This window comes from Lynx canadensis, chromosome A1 (genome assembly GCF_007474595.2).
Source record: "Lynx canadensis isolate LIC74 chromosome A1, mLynCan4.pri.v2, whole genome shotgun sequence".
Lineage (NCBI taxonomy): Eukaryota > Metazoa > Chordata > Mammalia > Carnivora > Felidae > Lynx > Lynx canadensis.
The window spans coordinates 82,122,693-82,140,872 of record NC_044303.2 but is presented as its reverse complement, the minus strand read 5'-3'; the positions used below and the strand labels follow the sequence as shown (position 1 = coordinate 82,140,872).

At 58.9% G+C, this 18,180-nt stretch overlaps 1 protein-coding gene across 1 annotated transcript; it reads right to left on the bottom strand.

Moving 5' to 3' along the window:
* Window positions 1-4,972: 4,972 nt before the first annotated feature.
* On the bottom strand, window positions 4,973-17,425 carry F10 (coagulation factor X). Its single transcript, XM_030314472.1, has 8 exons — window positions 17,309-17,425; window positions 15,579-15,739; window positions 12,424-12,448; window positions 11,164-11,277; window positions 9,456-9,587; window positions 8,464-8,717; window positions 6,519-6,636; window positions 4,973-5,638 (listed from the first exon to the last, which is right to left on the bottom strand). Exons 1-8 carry the CDS (start codon window positions 17,376-17,378, stop codon window positions 5,079-5,081), a joined length of 1,434 nt encoding a protein of 477 aa, XP_030170332.1. The 5' UTR covers window positions 17,379-17,425; the 3' UTR covers window positions 4,973-5,078.
* Window positions 17,426-18,180: the final 755 nt, after the last annotated feature.

The following is an 18,180-nucleotide window of genomic DNA, read 5'->3' as shown; positions in this document are numbered from 1 at the left end:
GATGTGTTTGAGAATCCTAACGCTGAAAAATCTGAACTAGGTTTCAACTCCCGGTATTTCACTCAAAAGTATTTGAATCAACTTAACATTTCTAATCCCTTTAAAAAGCGCTTTCTCTGGTGGACCGCGTCCACCCTTGCAGTGGTGCCTGGGCGGTTAGAGCTGCGGCCACTGCTCCGGGGGCGGTTGGCCTGCGGCGGCTTCCAGCTCCCCCGGGGAGACCGGAGACAGGCCGGTTGCGCAGCTGAGGGCTTGTGTGGCTTCTGCGCAGAGGGTGAAGAGATCAGCCTGTGGAAGGACTTCCTGTCCGCCCCTTCGAGCTCCCTGGGGCCTGTGCTGTGCGCGCCATGGGGAAGACCATTTTGGGGCCTCTGCTCGTGTGAGCTGCGTCTTCAGGAAGGCGGTGGTCCAATGGCCGCTGGGAGTCTGCCCTCCAGCCTTATCTCGGCCCTGCTTGGGGGGGCGCCGCTGTTACTTCACTCAGGATGGAGGCGCCAGGGTGGCGACTGACCACTGAGGGGCAGAGCGGAGAGCGCGGCCTGAACCAGCGGGTCCTGGAACCGTCTGGGACACGCCCTGGGCGCAGCCTTGCCGAGGCCCGTGTCTGTCTCCTTCCTGCCGGGTGCTCCTAAATTTTTCTTTGAGTGCCTCCGGACGGTGTTCCCCTTGGGTTCATTGGCCTGCGGGGCCCCCACTCACATGCCCTGGGTGACCATAGCATGGCCACGGGGGACTGGGAGAAGCAGCCTCCCTGAGCAGGGGCTTCCCAGCTGTCCTTGCCCGTGCGGATAAACTTGGGTTTGGTCTGCCCCCGAGCCATTGGGGGAAGTGGTGAGTTTGGCTCCAATCTCGGGCTCTTGGGAAGGACCGGGGAGGCGGGATGGGACAGGGAGCTAGAAAGGTCAGCTCAGCCCACCCAGCACGTACTTGCTAAGCACTTCCACATGCCAGGGTCTGGCCGGGTGCTGGGAGCTAAGCAAGAAACCAGACAGACGGGTCCTGGCCGCGGCTGGTGGTGCGGGGCCGGGACCTGCCGAGCCATCCCTCACAACGAACCAAGCAGAGCGAGGGGGCCGCAGAGACACTATGTCAGACACCCGGGGGGACCCAATGCCACGGCTGCAGGGCCAGCGAGAGTGTCCCCCTGAAGTGGCTCTCCCTCCGAGGTGCGAAGGGTGGGTAGGAATCCTCTCAGGAGCTAGAGGCGTGGGAAGTGGGGGCATTTCAGATACAGGCAAAGGACGGCAGGGAGCAGCCTCGGGGTTCTTAGATCTGCCCTGGAGGGACGACAGTGGTGAAGCAAGGCTCCAGGACGAGAGCCCCCGACCTGTAGCTGGGTCGCTGGTGTCAAGCGTGGCTGTGTGGCTACGTCTTGGCCATCAGGATGCAGACAGAATGGCCAGGCTGCAGCTCCCGGGAAACTTCTTGAAAGACAACTGGTGTGGCTGTTTCTTTGTCCCTTCCTCCATCCTTCTGCTAGGGATACAGGTGTGATGGCTGGAGCTCTGAGTGCCATTCTGGGACATGAGGTGCGGGCCACTTGAGGGTGAGTGGTCACGGCTGGGGTATGCTCACCTTTCTTTCGTTTTCTTCCTTCGCACCTCTTGATTTCTTGCCGTTGTGCTGGCCCGTGACACATTTACTAAAAGGGATATACAGTGTCCATTTTCGGCTTTTATTAGAGGGTTTTCTGGCCACTCCTCTTATCCACAGCCCTTCCAGAATGAAATTCCATAAATCCCCTTTTGTTGTAGGTCCTGTGATAGTTTCGGGTTGTGTAAGATTGGACGCGGTGCCGCAAACTGCCTGAGGTCCCGCGTGGGTCTCTCTTACAGACAACACGCTGATCAGCCCAGCACGTGGGGGTGTGTGCTCCAGAGGTTCTGACCAGAGGTGGGGTGGGCCGTCGGGACCGTCGGAAGCCCCAGTGGTCAGAACAGTGTCCCGGCAGCACAATTAAAACATCAGAAGAGAGACCTTAAAACAATTTTAATGATACACATACCCAACCCAATAGATCCAAAATAATGTGGTTTCAATGTGCCATCTTCATTTAAAAGTTACAAAGTTGGGTTTATGTCATTACTCCTGTGTGTGCAGAGGGTGGGGGTGCTGAGGGAGAGCAGGGCAGCGAGTGGCTGGTGCGTGGGGCTGGTGGGGTTGGCGGCGACTGTAGGGCAGGCTCTGGCTCCAGGAGAGCCCCGAGGGACGCCACCACTTCCCACGTGTGTCACCAGTGAGAGAAGCAGGACGGCTGGTCACGCCTGGCCCCGCCTGGCCCCTGGGCCTCTGGGGAAGGGCCGAGCAGGGCGGAGCAGAGGCCTGAGCACCATGCGGCCCACCAGCCCACGGCCACCAGGGACAGGTCTGTGGACACGGGCCTGAGGACAAGGGGCTGCTGAGGATGCCCCCGGCCTACAACACACACCACCTCACCGCATACAGTCAGTGTCAGTGTCTCCGCACTGCTTCTCTTCCGTGTCCAAGGCACAGGGGGCTGAGGTGAGGTGTCGAGGACCCTGGAGCTGGGCGGGCTTCCCAGGAGTGAGGTCAGCAGGTCCCGTCCCAGGAAACGGGGACAGCCGGCATCCCGCAGGCGGCCCTGAGTAACAAGGCTCAGGGGCTCCCACGTGGGCAGCTCTGGGCAGGGGACAGTCACCTGGAGCTCACCTTTCAGGTCCCCTGCACGGGGGGCACACAGGAGGGCAGGGGGCTGGTCAAGAGTCACAGCCTGGAGGAGAGCACATAAGGGGGTGTGTGATGGGGAGAGAAACCTGAGCCCAGTAAGCAGCCTCCGGGGGCTTGGAGCGACCCCAGGGCCACGCGCTGCCTGGGGCCCAGCACGGAGGCCAGTGTGGCAGGACGGGTCCCCGAGGCAGCGTGGCAAGCGTTTCTGTAAAGGCACAGAGTGGACCACAGCCTGGGGCTTCGAGCCAGGCAACCAGCGGACCACGGAGGCGTTCTGTAAGAACCGAGTGTGTCCTCAAACCCGAGACGCACTCAGCACCACGTGATGGGGGGAGTAGCAAGTTTGGCTTCAATCTCAGGCACACGGGAAGGACTGGGGACACATGGTGCACTGTCAGCATCCTGGCTGCGGGGGCCTCACAGCCCATGCCACGTGGGCTCCCCATCCCTTGCTCCCCTCATGTACTGACTCCCGTGGGCGGTCTTGCTGGGGGAGCCACCTGTCCTGTCTGCGATGAAAGAGTCATTTCTCTGCAAAGTTGAGACTCCGGGAGACTCCAGGGTTTGGTGTCCTCGGTGACCTGCTTCAATCAGGGATTCCTGCGGTGGAATTGCCCCTAAACGGAAACCTGGGCCCACCTGCCCTCTGATCTGGTAGTTCCGTTGGCCTCCCTTGAACAGGCCTGGCCCCCGGCCTTGGCCACGCCCACCCTCCAGCGAACCCCCCCCCCCCCCCCACCTAACTCAGGCTGGGCCTGTGGAAGCCACTCGGTGTTTGGGGGCGACTGACCCTTCAAGGAACAGGTGGGGGTACGGAGCAGATGGGGTTCATGGCATTTGTCCTGAGACCTCTGCCCTTTCCCTCGGGAACAAGAACCACATCTGCCTTCTCCCCTGCGGCTCCTGGGTCTTGTGCCCGCCGTCCACAGGGCCTGGGCCCTACCCCAGCCACCCTGCCGTGTCCCCGTGTCCCTGAGGGGCACTCGATGCTCGGTCGCAGCCGACCAGCCTGGTGAGAGGGACATGTGTGCCGGGCACTTCCGTTAGCTCCATCCCCAGGCAGATAGCATCATGGAGGGAGGTGAGTGGCGGCAGGGCACAAGGGACAGCAGGTGCCTCGTCATGAGTCCCAGCCCTCACCACCCTCCCGACAGCATCCCGTCGTCTCCTCCAGGGCCTCACTGAACGGATTCTCCTTCTGGAAGAGAGGAGGAGCCGCCAGAGGGAGGCAGCGGGGGCACGCCCTTCTCTGGTGTGCCTCAGTCTCCCCCTCTGATGCGCACGTGAGCCCCATCGCCGCCCCGGGCCACCAGTGAGAGATGGGGGCGGCCGCAATCCTGTCTGGGCCCCAGACCACCTTTGACTTCAGAACCCGTCCAGGGCTCAGGGCGCACAGAGCGCTCAGGTGCGTGGAAAACCCGCAAGAGGACAGCCTCCCCCCCACTCAGCCCTGGGCCTTCTCTGTGCACCTCTGACGGCCTCTGGGAAACCACGTGTCCGCTCACATCAATTTCCCTAACCTCGCGTTGCCTGCTGTTGACAAAGCACGCTGCCAGCCTGTGACATTTGGGGCATCTCGGTACTGGCACTTTGAAACTTTGCTCATCGCAGTTACGCAAAATGCAAACTGTGGGGGCGTTTGGAAAAGGGTTTGCTAAAGCACTTTGCTCCTCATGACCGCAGGCTGGGGACCCTGACGGGAAGGGCTGGCCGCGCGCAGAGCAGACGGGCCCCTCCCCCAGACCCCACAGCACACAGGGCGCTCGGGGCCGCTGAGGAGTCACGTACACACAGACGTTTAATCTGGGGGCTGGGGACCATTGCCCCTGGGAGCACACGAGCCGCTTGCGGGACAGCAGATGGCCCCCCGGCCGCGTCCAGCGCGGGACCAGCGGGAGGAGCAGCCGCTCAGTCCACACAGAAGCAAATGGGGCCGGCGAGAGGCTCTCAGCCTTCCTGGGACCCCCACCCGGCCCCCGCTCCCAGAGCCCCTGCCACTGCCTCCCCAGTTTCCTGACCGCAACCGGAAGAGCCTGCTGTCAATGGTGGGGGGGGGGGCCTGTCCTGGGGTGTCTGGACTCCTGTCCCACTGTCTAGTGTCTCTTGACGGCACTTCCCAACCTGGAGAGGGAAAGGCTGGCTCTGGTGTCCAGAGGAACGTGTCTTCCACGGAGCGAGGAAAACACCAGGGTAAGGAATCCACACAGGTGGCGCCACTGCAGACAGGAGACCTGGTCCGGGCGCTGCCGCTGAGACCGCCCGTGCAAACACAAATGAGACACCAGCAGCTGGCATGACTTTAATGGGGGTGGGGCGCAGGGCCCCCCGCTCGGCCTTGGGCCGCACAAACGAGACACCAGCAGCTGGGGGTGGGGCGCAAGTCTCCCCGCTCAGCCTTGGGCCCCGGCCCTGGCCCTCATGGACTTGTCAATCCACTTGAGGAAGTTGGTGACCTTGGTGTAGACGCCGTACTTCCCTTTCCGCGCACATCCTTCTCCCCAGCTGACGATGCCGGTGACGAAGTAGGTGTCCTTGAACCGGGTGACGTGGGGGCCCCCGCTGTCCCCCTGACAGGCATCCTCGGGGTTCGTGTCGTAGCCGGCGCAGAACATGTTCTGGGTGATGGTGAAGCTGCTGGACAGCTTGCACGTGTTCCTGTCCACGTAGGGCACCTCCAGCATCTTGAGGATGGCGGATGGCCGGCCCTTCTCGTGAGTCTTCCCGAACCCGCTCACGATGCCCGTCTTCTGCGCCATGAGTGTGGACTCAGCCCAGTCCTTCTGGGGCAGACAGGCAGGGGCCACATTCCTGCGGAAGGTGATGGGCGTCCTCAGCCTGATGACAGCGATGTCGAAGTCATAGGTCTCCCGGACAAACTTGTTGTGCTTGATGATCACGTCCACCTCGTGCGCCACCTCGTTGCCCTCCTCTTTGCCCGTGTCCCGTTCACCTGGGAGATGGCGAGGACATGGTGGCGTTCAGCTCGGGGTTGGCCATGCACTTACGTGCACGGTGCTTTTGAGAGTAGCGGTTATTTTTTTTTATTAAAAAAATGGAACATGGTCACTAGAGACTCTGAAAGATAAAATCGTAACGAGGCAAATAAAGATGACTTTCAGTTTCACTCCCCAGGGGCGACCGTTAGCCGCACTTTTAAGTGTGGCCAGTACTTCGGGTGGATACTTCCTGAGCCTGTGCCGTGTGGCAGGGGCACCTGGGGGCGGAAGGCTCTGTGCCTGACCGGCTGGCCACGCTGTCCAGACGGCTGCCTGGCACCGGGACGGCGTCTGGTCGGAACTGGGACGTGCTGAGTGTCAGCATCAGATTTGTCATGAGAACACAGACTCAGAATATCTCGTTCTAGTTCAGAACTGATTACGCGTTGAAACGATAATAATATTTTGGATATACTGGACTAAGACATATTGCTAAAATTAATTTCATCTATAAACTTTGAAGATGCCTAATAGGAAATGGAACTAGAAAATTAAAAGGCACATGGATGGCCTGCATGTGTGGCTTGCGGTGGATCTTTGCTGAACTGGTCTAGAGTCTGGAGGAGGACGGACGTCACAAAACAGCCCCGCAGATGCAAACACGAGCAGCAGATGCTCTGTGCTCGGAGGGCTCCGGAAACCTTCCCAGAGGAAGGGGCCCTGAGGGGAGGCTCGCCGCGCTGGGCCTGGACATAGACAACAAGGGGGAGGACCGGCCCCACCCCTGCCCCCCCGCTTTCCCCTTCTCCGCCCTCCCTCGCCTGTGACCCCCCCCCCCCGCATCCCCACGGGGTTCGGCGTGTTAACTAGTGTCTCCGAGTGTGGCGCACTTACCTACCCTCACCTTGAATCTCTTGGCCTGGTGCAGACAGTGCGCTGCAGTGAGGACGTGGTACTCGCTCAGGATGGTGCCGCCGCAAAACCCCTCATTCTCTTCGTTGATGAGCAGGGCCTGTGGGGAGCACGCAGGAGCCCCCCCCGAGGTTGGGACTGACCTCTAGGCTCCCCTCCCCATCGGGAACGCAAGGCCCAGGGCAGCGCTGGCCTGGCCTGCACACCTGCCCGCAGCACGGCCCCTCCTTTTCTTACGTGTCCCGCGGGGCGTGGTGCCAGCGCGCGCTCGGAGACCTCACCGTGGGGCTCATGGCTGGGCCGCAGCCCCTCCCCAGGTCCTCCCCCCGCTGCTCTGCGGAAACCGCAGCTTTGGGCGGCTCCTTCCCACAGAGCAGCCAAATGGTCCACCCAACAGACGTCTGCAGGGTCCCCGCTAGTGGCGCCTGAGGGGCTTCTGCCTCGCTTCAACTTTCTGCTCCTGGACCCCAGACTCCTTCTTCAGGGAGCCATCCTGTCCCTTCCAGAGCTGTCACAGCACTCTACAGTGTCACCCGTAGAAAAACGATCTTCGTTGTTGATAACCTTTGCCGGCTACATGGCTGCGGATTAGCGCACAGACCAGGCGGGCGCCAGTGTTTGGGGAGAAGCTTCTGGTATCTGGGACGGCCCTCCCCCGACGGCCCACAGATGCCACCACTCAAGGGCAAATCCCTTGGAATCCACGGGGCTCCCCCTGTGGGCGGCTTTCTCCCCGACAGGATTTGAGAGTGAGGGCATCGCCCCAGGGAGTGAGCGCTGGCAGGCCCAGGTGGCCCTGCAGCCCTCGTGTCCCTTCTTCCCCAGAGAACCGGGCTGCAAATCTGGAAATGGCGCACTTTTTCCTTTTTATCTAGAGAGTTCCGGCACGTGGCTGGCTCATGCCGGTTGGGGAACAACAAGGTTCCAAGTCTGAAAGCGTTCCTGAAGACCTTGGTGACTGGCACGAAGTAGCAGGGCCAAGGGGCGTCAGTCTTCCCCAGACCTGGACCCTGACTCTTCTCCTACACGTGATGGCGAGGCCGCTGGACTGGGAGAGCAGGGCTCTCGCGTCCCCTGGAGAGGATCCTGCCGCCCAGGTCCCCACCGCACCCCCCCCCATCCTGTCTGTCTGTGGGGGGCCTTCCAAAGCCCCCCGAGCTCCACGCCGGCCCGGGGCCACTGAGCTCCCGCCGGAGCCACGTCGGTGGCGCTCGCTCAGCACACACCAACCCCGTGGTGACCACACGAGCGCATGCTCCCCTCTGGGCCCCTGATAACGTAGGGCTGGGAGGTGGGGCAGGTGAAGAAATGCGTAAAGGGTGGTGGTGGCTCTGGAGGGTCTGTTGTTGGCTTTGGGTACCAAGCATTTAACACCCGGATTCGCCAGAGACAGCAGGCACCACCCAGTCAAGCCGAATCAGATAAGCATCCAATGGCTTCTAGCACCAGCATGTCCCCTGTTTTCTTTGGGACACATTACACTAAAAGTTGTTCATTGTTTGTCTGAAACTCAACTCTAAGCATGAGTCCCGTGTTACTTGTTCATCTGGAAACCTCCGTCCAAACCAACAACCAAAGAGCGTGGATTGCAAACAGGTGGATGTACTTCTCCCCAGATTGCTACCTGCCTCGTTAGCACTGACCAAATCAGAGATGAGACCGAGGGACAGAGTGTCTGCCTGCCGGTCGGAGGGGCAGAGGGCTGGCCCCCATCAGGCAGCCACTCCAGCTGCCGGCCTGAGCCTGCAGCCCACGCTGGGTTCCAGGGCTCCTCTCCTTTCTGTCTGTCCTTAATGGACACACACATGGGATTGGATGTCGGGTGGGGAGGGACAGGGCCCACTTCTCACCTCGGGCACGCTCTGCCCCAGAGCCAGCAGGGAGTCCCCACCGCCCACCGGCACCACCAGGCCCGCTCCGCAGTCACCTGCCAGGGACACTCGCCGTCTGGGCAGTTCTGCCCACCCACGATCCGGATCAGGTTGCTTGAGTCCTCCACGGGGCTGGCCTCCGTCTTGTTGAAGGGCTGCAGGTACAGAGGGCTGTCGGTGGGAGGCAGGTCTTCAGGGTGCTGGTCCTGCACGTCTGCTTCAGAGGCTTCAGAGGGACCCTCACCGCCATGGACGGTCTCTGCTGACCTCTTCCCGCGCGTCGGAGTGCGTTTCCCGCAGGGGAAAGGCCCTGAAAGAACACGGGCCGGCCTCAGTGAGCAGGACCCCCCCCCCCCCCCCCCCCCCCCCCCCCCCCCCAACGGAACTGTCCGCTCGGCCCACAGGAGGAGGGAATAGGGAGGAACATGCTGGTAACAGCGGTCCCGCCCCAGGTGATGCCACAGCTGTTGGTTGGGCAGGGGCCAGCTTTGAGGAGCGCTTGGGGCCACCGTGAGAAGCAGAGGAAGCTAAGAGAGAGAGCACAGTGGCCTCTCAGTGCTCCAGCCCAGTCAGGCCCTGCCGCAGAGAAGTGTGGTTGGACCGGAGCAGCGAGGACCCTGTCCCCTTGCTGGGCCCCGCCCTCTGTGAGCCTCTAGGCCAGACTCAGGGCCCGGCTTTTGTCACAGAACATCACGGAAAAGGAAGCCTGAGGGCTGTCACTTGGGGCCCGTGCGGTCTAATTGTTCTCGGGGTCCTCGGCTCCCCCTTTGGCTCCTGCACCCCCCCCCCCACAAGTCCACGGCCCAGACACAGTCAGGCCTCGCTGCCCTGGACATGCTCCAACTCCCAGGGCAACAGGACGTGCCGTGATCACGACCATTTCGTGGCTCCTCAGGGTCTGCCACGAGCCCGGCGCTGGGCAGAGCACCCCCCACCCCCAAGTCACTTGATGTCTGCACCTCCCCCGGGGAGTCAGGGAGCGTCGCTGGCCCGTTTCTCAGGCGGCTCACAGGGCCTGCGGTCCCGCTCCGGCCCACGTGCCTCCTACCCGTGGAGACGCAGGATTTGCCGTCGTCTGCGAGGACGTAGCCGCTGGCGCAGGCGCACACCACGGAGCCCTGCTCCTCACTGCAGAACTGGTCACAGTCGCCGTTGTCCAGGCTGCAGGCTTTCCGCATGGCTGCGGGGACGTGTGTGGGCCCTCAGGGCTGGCCGGGGACACCGAGGCCGCAGGCAGCCGGGAGGAGGGACAGCAGCACCAGGGCAGATCCACCCACTGTCAGCCTGCCCCCCTTCCCCGCTGCAGCAGAGGGGCGGTCACCGCACGGAACCGCACGAGTGGGACGGGCCCCTGGAGTAGGCTGGGGGCCAGGGGCTCTGTGTGCAGGCTTGTCCCTGCCCTGCGGCTCCCTCACCACGTGGGGCCAGCGTGCTGTCTGCCGGGCCCTGGGCGCCCAGACCCGCCCCCCCCCACGGGCCCCATGTTCAGCCCTAAGAGGGGCACGCGCCTCCCCCCATAGCCCCACGACCAGTGTGCACCAGCCAGCACGAGGAAGGGCTCTGGGGCCACGGGCCAGGCGGAGCACAGCAGCGTGGCCACGGGCCGGTCCACTGAGGCTGGAGGGTCGCCTGCAGAATAAAGGGTCTGGAACTGGTCTGGGAGACTGGGGTCCGGGCACCGGCGAGGCAGCAGCAGAGACGGGCCGGGTGCTTTCTGTCGCCAGCCATGTGATTTGGGCAAGTGCTTTAAACCCTATGGGCCTCCGTTTCCTCACTTGTAAAGCGGTGGAGGCCACACTGCCTCCCAGGTCATGTGCAGCTCCTGACACAGTGAGCCTGTGGCTGGTTTCCTGGGCCTTCCAGGCCAGATTGAGCGCATCCCCCGCGGCTCAGGGGCTCCGACTCTGCCAGAATTGCCCACCGTCACCAGCACATGCTCAACATGTGACCGCACACTGACAGCAGCGGCGTCACCAAGACAATTTATGTTACGTTCTGCCCCTGGGGTTCTGATGAATAAATAATTACAGTGAGAGGATCACCGTTAGTGAAACTTTAGAAAACACCCAGCGACTCTGGCTCAGCCAGACGGGGAGCAGGAGAGGACGCTCTGGGCTGCGGGAGGGATGACGCGGGACCGAGATCCCCGTCGGGGACAGTCCCACAGTGATCCCAGCTCCGAGCACTTCCTAAAGGTTACGAATTAAGTAATCTGAAAGAAATGTGTATCTTTCTTCTTAATGAAAACTGGCCTAATCTGAATCTAATTTTTATTTTAAAAAATTAATGGCCATACTCACCATGTTAGGAAAACTCTTAGTGACTTTTCCCTGTAGAATTCACTAAATGTATCAGATTTGTATAATTGGACCATTGCGGACATTCGGAATTGACATCTGCACTGACAAACCTAAGTGGCTGATTCAGAGCCGCTGCCGGGGCCACAAGGAATTTAAGAAGATGGGTAGCACCACCCCAGGTCTCCGTGTTCCTGGCCACACGCTCCGTGAGTGTGCTGCAGCCCCCTCAGAGGAACACAGAAGGCTGTGTGTCTCTCATTGTATCTAAAACCCAGTGGATTGTAGGACACACTTTCACTTTGTTTTTGCTGTTCCTACAATGGCGCAGCACAAGGGAACACAGACTCTACCTTGGAAGGAACCTGAGATGTTTTCCTTAGGGGTTTCAGCTTCTTCCCTCGTTCCTGACCCTTCAGGCGGCCCTGACCCGAAGGTACACCAAGAAAAGGAACTCACACAATTCACAGTTTTTGCCTTCGTATCCTTCCAAGCAGGTGCACGTGTATCCCCCAAGGCTGTCCATGCAGTTGCCCTGGTTCTGGCAAGGGTTGTTTTCACACTGGTCTCCATCTGCAAAGACAGGGTTTGGGGACCTGAAGCTTGCAGGCAGCTGCCGTCATCAAGGAAATGGCTTTGCTGTGTTGATCTTGGCACACATAGTTCAGGTCGCTTGAACAAGCTTGAGGCTCTTCCTGTCTCCCTGTAAACATTTCTCCCGGCTGTACTTCATTTTACCCCCAGCCTTTGCGCTCTGTGTACGTGATGCTCTTACCTAACTGGGTTATTGATAAGCTTTTCTCTTTCTGCTGAGATGTTTGACTGCCTGTTTTCAACAGTGAGGAGCTCTGGGCTGGTGGCCAGGTGGGACCAGCTGGAAGGAGGGAGGATGGGCAGCTGCCCGGCACCTGTTTCTAGGCTGGACAGTGACAAGACAGGTGTCCGGGATCCTCTTCCCAAATGGTCTGGAGGTAGAGCAGGAGTGTGGAGGCTGCTGGCCAGCACTGACAGGGGCCTCACACTCCTCGGTGCGTTTGGACAATCTGATCTAGAGGCAGGCCCAACTGCCATTTGGGGAAATTTAAAGAATGTTAGCAGAATGAAACACAAGTCATGATTGATACCATTTCACAAGCTGTGGACGTTCCGTCTTATTAGAAGACCTGATCTTTTGTTTCTACCTAATACCTTGGATTTAAAAAATGATGAGACAGGTTGATGCTCCAGTAAGGCGAGCTGATGAAATCCACGTTCAAGTAACAAAACCGGAACCATGACATTTACCCCCCCAAATAATCCCACAGTAACTACTGGGGAAACACACGGAGAGGGAGAGTCTTAGGTGAGGAAGCTATAAGCAGAAGCAGAAGGGAAATTCAGGAAGAATTGTCAAAATTGAAATACCCTCGGGGCGCCTGGGTGGCGCAGTCGGATAAGCGTCCGACTTCAGCCAGGTCACGATCTCGCGGTCCGTGAGTTCGAGCCCCGCGTCAGGCTCTGGGCTGATGGCTCAGAGCCTGGAGCCTGTTTCCGATTCTATGTCTCCCTCTCTCTATGCCCCTCCCCCGTTCATGCTCTGTCTCTCTCTGTCCCAAACATAAATAAACGTTGGAAAAAAAAAACAAACAAACAAACAAAAAAAAAAAAATTGAAATACCCTCTCCCCCATTTCAGTGTCAGAATGAGCCCCAGTCAGTATTAAAATAGAAACCATCTCACCTTTGTATTTATTCCAGAATTCAGTCTAAAAGGGAAAAAAGATTTTAAAATACATTAGGGAAAACAGACATTTCACACCAAGGACAACCATAACCTCGTCACTCAACCTCAGTAGATGCTGTCCCAAACGGGGCCTTTCCTGGTCCGAATTGTTCTAACACTATGGAGTCTGACAGGGAAATGTTCAGATCTGCGTCTGTACAGATGGGGCTTCGATTGTTTCAGATGCACCATCTCTGTTGAATATCGAGCATTTATTTTTCATCTAACCACCGAGAAATGGATTGTACCAAGAATGCTTTGCTCTCTTTGCTACCCCCAAGCTGATCAATGAATGGTTTTGAGTTAAATATCAAAGATTCAATAAGGGATCAGATGCTTGGTGGCTAACCATGTTAAACTGAAAAAATGGTTAGTTGGTAATTAGTTAAAATAGGACACCAAGACCCTATATTACACTAGAAAATGTTCAGTCTTAGAAATTGTTTGCTGTGTTCAGTAGTTTGAACAGGGTACCCCCTGCCCCCCGCCCCCACTGCCAATTCAGGTGCAACCTCAGAACGTGGCTTTAACTGGAAATAGGGTCTTTGCAGATGTAACCAAGGTATGCATCACGAAGAGACCACACGGGCTTAGGGTGGACCTGGAACGAGTGGCAGTGCCATCAGGAGAGACGGAAAGTGCTCAAGAGCCACGCGTGGAAGCAGAGCAGAGACCTGAGTGATGGGCCTGCAAGGCTGGCAATGCCCAGAAGCCAGGAGAGGGCACGGAGCACATCCCCCTGAGACCTCTGATAAAGGAAGCTTTCCACTTTCGTGTCGGCGGGCGTGCTTCCGGGTGCCCAGGGAAGCTGCACTGTACCGTGTTCCAAGGTCAGCATGACTGGGCAGAACCTCCGAGCAGGGGCTGTTTCCACCCCCAGCACACACTGTACATCCCTTCATTAGCAACTAACTCTCAGACTAGAGAGTAAAAATCTCCCTACTGCCACCTGGCACATACTGAAAGTGTAAGACAAGGTTTGGAATTTTCTGGAATGCTCTTCATCATGATGGCTTGTACTTCTTGATGTAGCAAGAAACACTTATGACCCTGTTTCCTGCTCCTTCCCTGGAGCTCTCTGCTTCTGGAAGACCATGCATCCCAGCAGCGGCCCTCTCCTGGGCTCTGTATTCTAGAAGTTTTGTACATCTGTGTTGACACCTTCTTTGACTGGGACTTGCGGCCGCCAGGACTGTGGGAGAGTGAGTCCCGTCGTTGCCAGGCCCCCAGCTTGTGCTTAGTTACAGAAGCCCCAGGACACGGCTATGCTGTCTCTTTACATTTCGCTGAAGACATGATCACACAGCAAAACTACTTCGGTGTGCAGTTCTGTGAAATCCGACACACAGATTTGGATATGCACCTCCACTGCCCCCCACATTCACAGCCCCCGATGGCCGCACCCCTGGCGCCACCACAGCCGTGACCTCTGAGAGGGTCATACAGATGCACTGACGCCCTCGTGAGACTAGCTTCATCCAGATGATGCCTCTGACCCTCGTTGAAGTCACCACGTGCATCAGTCATTTGTTTATGTTGTGGAGTAGAATTCCACCATGCCGTGGCTTGTGGGTCCCTGCACCAAGCGGGGACAAGGGCGAGAGTTTGGGGCAATCCAGGTTTTCGTGTGAAAGGAGTGGTAATTTCTCCAGGGTAAGCACTGAGGGGTGGGGCCCGGGCTACCCGCACCTGCACCACGCTGGCCGTGTCCCTGGTTCCAGTTCTGCATGTATACAGTGGCGTCTCCTCATGGCTGGAGTCTGCACTTCTGTGCCAGCTGAGGATGTCGGGTGGCTCCTGTGCACATTTGCACTTCACGTGCTGTCTCTCGGGAAGTGTCTGTTCTCGCTTCCGCCTGTTACAGTTATCACTTATTTATTTTCTTCTACTGAGTTGTGAGAGTTCTTTACGCATCCGAGTACAGGCCCTTTGTCAGATGCGTGATTTGTAAATATTTTTTTAGTTAATAGCTTGTATTTTTAGTCTTCCGTGTCTTTCACAGAGCAAGTTTTCAATTTGGAATAGGTCCAATCTTTTTAAGTTTATGTATTTATTTTGAGGTACAGAGAACATGAGCAGGGGAGGGAGGGGGAGAGAGAGAGAGAGAGAGAGAGAGAGAGAGAGAATCCTAAGCAGGCTCCACACCGCCAACACAGAGTCCAACATTGTGCTTGAACCTGAGCTGAAACCAAGAGTCAGACACTTAACCAGCTGAGCCCCCCAGGCGCCCCTGGAGTAAGTCCAATTTACTCACTTTCTCCTTCACGGGTTATGGTTTCAATGTTGTGTCTAAGAATTTTTGCCCAACTTCATGACATGACAATTCTCTCCTTAAAGTTCTATGTTTTACCTTTAGATCCTCGATCCATTTTGAGTTGACTTTTGTACAGTTGTGAGACTGAGGTCAAAGCAGACCTTGTGTGTGTGGAGATGTGCCGATGTCCCCAAACCATCAGTGGAAAAAGACACTTCTTCCTTCGCTGACTCACTTATGAACCTTTGTATCAATTGGCCATATTTCTGTGGGCCTGTTTATGGACCTTCTGGTGTGTCCCGTGGATCTAAGCACCTGTCCCCTTACCAGCAGCACACGCGAATGCCCCTGTGGTTAGTGAAGCTTTGCAGTGAGTCCTTGAATTGGGTGGCGTGATTCCTCTTTCTCGAAATGGTTCCAGCTACTCTCATTTCTTTGCTTTTCCATATTTCCAGTTGTGGAGTTGGCTCATGGGATGTTTGCTGGCGACGCACTGACTCCGGGTGTAGCTCTTGGGTGCCTGATGTCAAGTACAGCAGTGGCCGTGGATTTGGGTGAAGACTGTGGGCTCCGTGTCCCCATGTGCCGCCCAGCCCGGGGAGGTGCAGTGAGGTCGTGAATAATTTTTAAAGTGAACACCGTATGTTTTAGAGTTGATTTAATAAAGCCTCTGGAAGTTCTCATGACCCTCCTAATGGACTGGGCCCCACCCCACCCTCAGTCTCCCCACCAGAAGTATTCCCTGTCTCAGCCCCGCACACCCGGGGTGCCCAGGTATGCCCTGGGCTCCCGGCAGGGGCGAGGTCAGCCTCCACCGAGGGGTGCACCCATCACAGGGCGCCTGCGCGCCAGCCCTTACCGTCTTGGCGGTGTCCTCGAAGACCTCGCGGGCCTCCTCAAACGAGCACGTCTCCTCCATACACTCTCTCTCCAGGTTCCCTTTCTTCATCTCTTCCCAAAACGAGTTGGCCCTGCGGACCCTCCCCAGGACGCTGCTGGCGTGCTCCGGGGGAAGGAACACTAGCAGACAGGCAGGGACACCAAGCGGAGAGGGCCTCAGCCGCCCGCCCGCCCTTCCCCATCCTGTGGCGTCCGCTCACCCCCACGCTGCAAAAGGCCCCTTGCTCGCGCCCCGAGCCAGCCCAGGATGGGACCCCGCCTGTTCCAGGCCCCGGGCTCCTCTCCGTGTGCAAGTCCGCTCGCTCCTTCCCCTTGCCGCCTCCCGGGGCCTCACTGGCAGCTCCGCGCTGGCCCCCCAAGCCCTCCCTGGACTCTCGCTTCCCAGAGGTCCTGGGGCCACCCTCCTGTGCCCCGCCCGGCCCCCACCCTTCCCGCTCTCAGCTCTCCAAAGAGGTGAGCTGTGGCGCTGTTATGATCATGCTCTACGACCAAAATAGGCTTTTCATCAAGGCCCAGGACCACACACGAAAACATGGCTTTGAAGAAACAGTTCTTATTACAAAGTTTTGTACTTGATTTCTGTTCTGCTTCACTTAAGAATCCCACTGCATTGATTTGTAGCTCTCAGATGAATCCCCACCCGCCCGCTGAATGGTCTTGGGTCCGAGCATCTCGGAACCCCTCCTCTGGCTGCGCCCGCCCTGCCCTCTCTCCGTGCACCGGGACCCCCCGGACCCTCCTCCACCTGCGCCCACGTCTCCGGCTGCGCTCTCGGTCTCTCACCACCTTCTCTCTCTCCACCGTGGACCAGGACCCCCGACTCCTCCTCAGCCCCACACCCGCTCTCTGCCTTCCTTCTTGCCTCGCCCTCCGAGTTGCTTTTCCCGGTTGCGACCTGCATTCTGAGCTCCGCCCCTGCCCTCGATGGTGAGCCCTCAGCTCCCCACGTGGACTAGACTCGGGACCTGGGAGCCAGGTGGTCTCGATTCAGATACAGTTCACTTGCCCACTGTCGGCAGGTGAGAATTACGACACGTGTGTCTCAGTTGTCTCAGTGTTCAGGTTGGTACACACTAGGTGTTGCTATATACTAGGTTTCTCTCTTCTCACAGCCTCCCCGTCCCCCACACACCAGGTGCCCTCTGCCTGCCCCGTGGGCCCTGTCCACCCCCCTCCATCCAGGACGCAAACAGCTGCCGGGCCCCTGCCCACCCCCAGGCCCTGCTCCTCTGGCCTCCTCCGGCCTTTCTGGAAGGTGCAGAAGCCCCCCTCTGTCCAGCCTTGAATCAGGCAGCCCCTTCCCCTGGCCAAGCCAGCCTAAGGGTGGAGGCGCCGGCTTGAACCTCATTCTCTTTCGGCCCTGGAAGCTCCTCCCTGCCTGTGACCGCCCCCCCCCCCCCCCCCCCCCCCCCGCCCGCACCACTGGGCTTGCTCTGGCCGTGGAGGGGCACTTCTCTCCATCTCTCTCGGTCTCTCCCTCTTTCCCTGTTCACGGCTTCTGTGTGTGACCCGGCCTGCCATCTGGCTCCCCATCCACAGGGAAGGAGGCCACCAGGCCCAGCCATGTCACGTCAGGAGATGGGCACCCACTCTCCACCCTGTGGAGGTGTGAGGGCAGCACCCTGGTTCCCACTGTCCCCCCTCTTCCCTGGGGGTCACCTCTGTAGTCTGTAGGGTGAGGGCACTTACCACTGTCCCCCAGGAGCAGGAGGCAGGTCAGCGAGGCGCTGAGCAGGACAAGGCACCGTGGGCCCGCCATGGTGTAGCCAAGAACGGCGTGTCTGTCCCGCCGTGACAGGCCTCCAGGGCAAGGTTCGCGCACCCTGGCCCCGGGCGGCTGGTCGACCTTCTCTTATCACCGCCTCCTGATTGGAGCCTGGGCCGCTGAGGGGCCGGGGGCCAGTGACCTCGTGGGGGCAGGGCCACCCTGCAGGTGCAGCCCTGGGGCGGCTGGGGTGGCCCTGGCATCATTGGGCACTCGGTCTGAGGGGCCAGCCATGAGCACAGGGAGATCTTAGAACAAAAGTGTCATTTTATAGTTTGCAGATGTTGCGTCTGCAGTCATTCTGTCCTTCCAGCCATGTTGTGTCTGCGGTCATTGTGTCTTTCCAGCCACGTTGTGTTTGTGGTCATTGTGTCTTTCCAGCCACGTTGTGTTTGTGGTCATTCTGTCCTTCCAGCCACGCTAAGAGCTGAGTGTCCAGTCCCATCTTTTCTCCAGGACAGACTCTTAGGTCTACAGCAGGTGTCAGCCCAGGGCTGTCCGGGGCGCACATGGGGTTTGGACCCAGCGCTATCGGCCATAGCAGCAGACCTTCTGCCCATGGCCTCTGTCTCCAGGTGGCATCAGGAGGTGCCACCAAGTGCCACCATCATAGGGGGTCCTGGTGCACTGGCTTCGCCAGCGTGAAAGGCTGGCACCACCCCGCTGAAATCCAGGGGCCCCAGGAGGCAGGGTGTCCTGTGGCCCCTCTGGGCTGAGGGCTCCTGCCCACACTTCTGGGGGGTCTGGCCTGCCTGGTGCAGCCCGTGCCAGCCCAGGACATCTGGCTAGAGGTCGG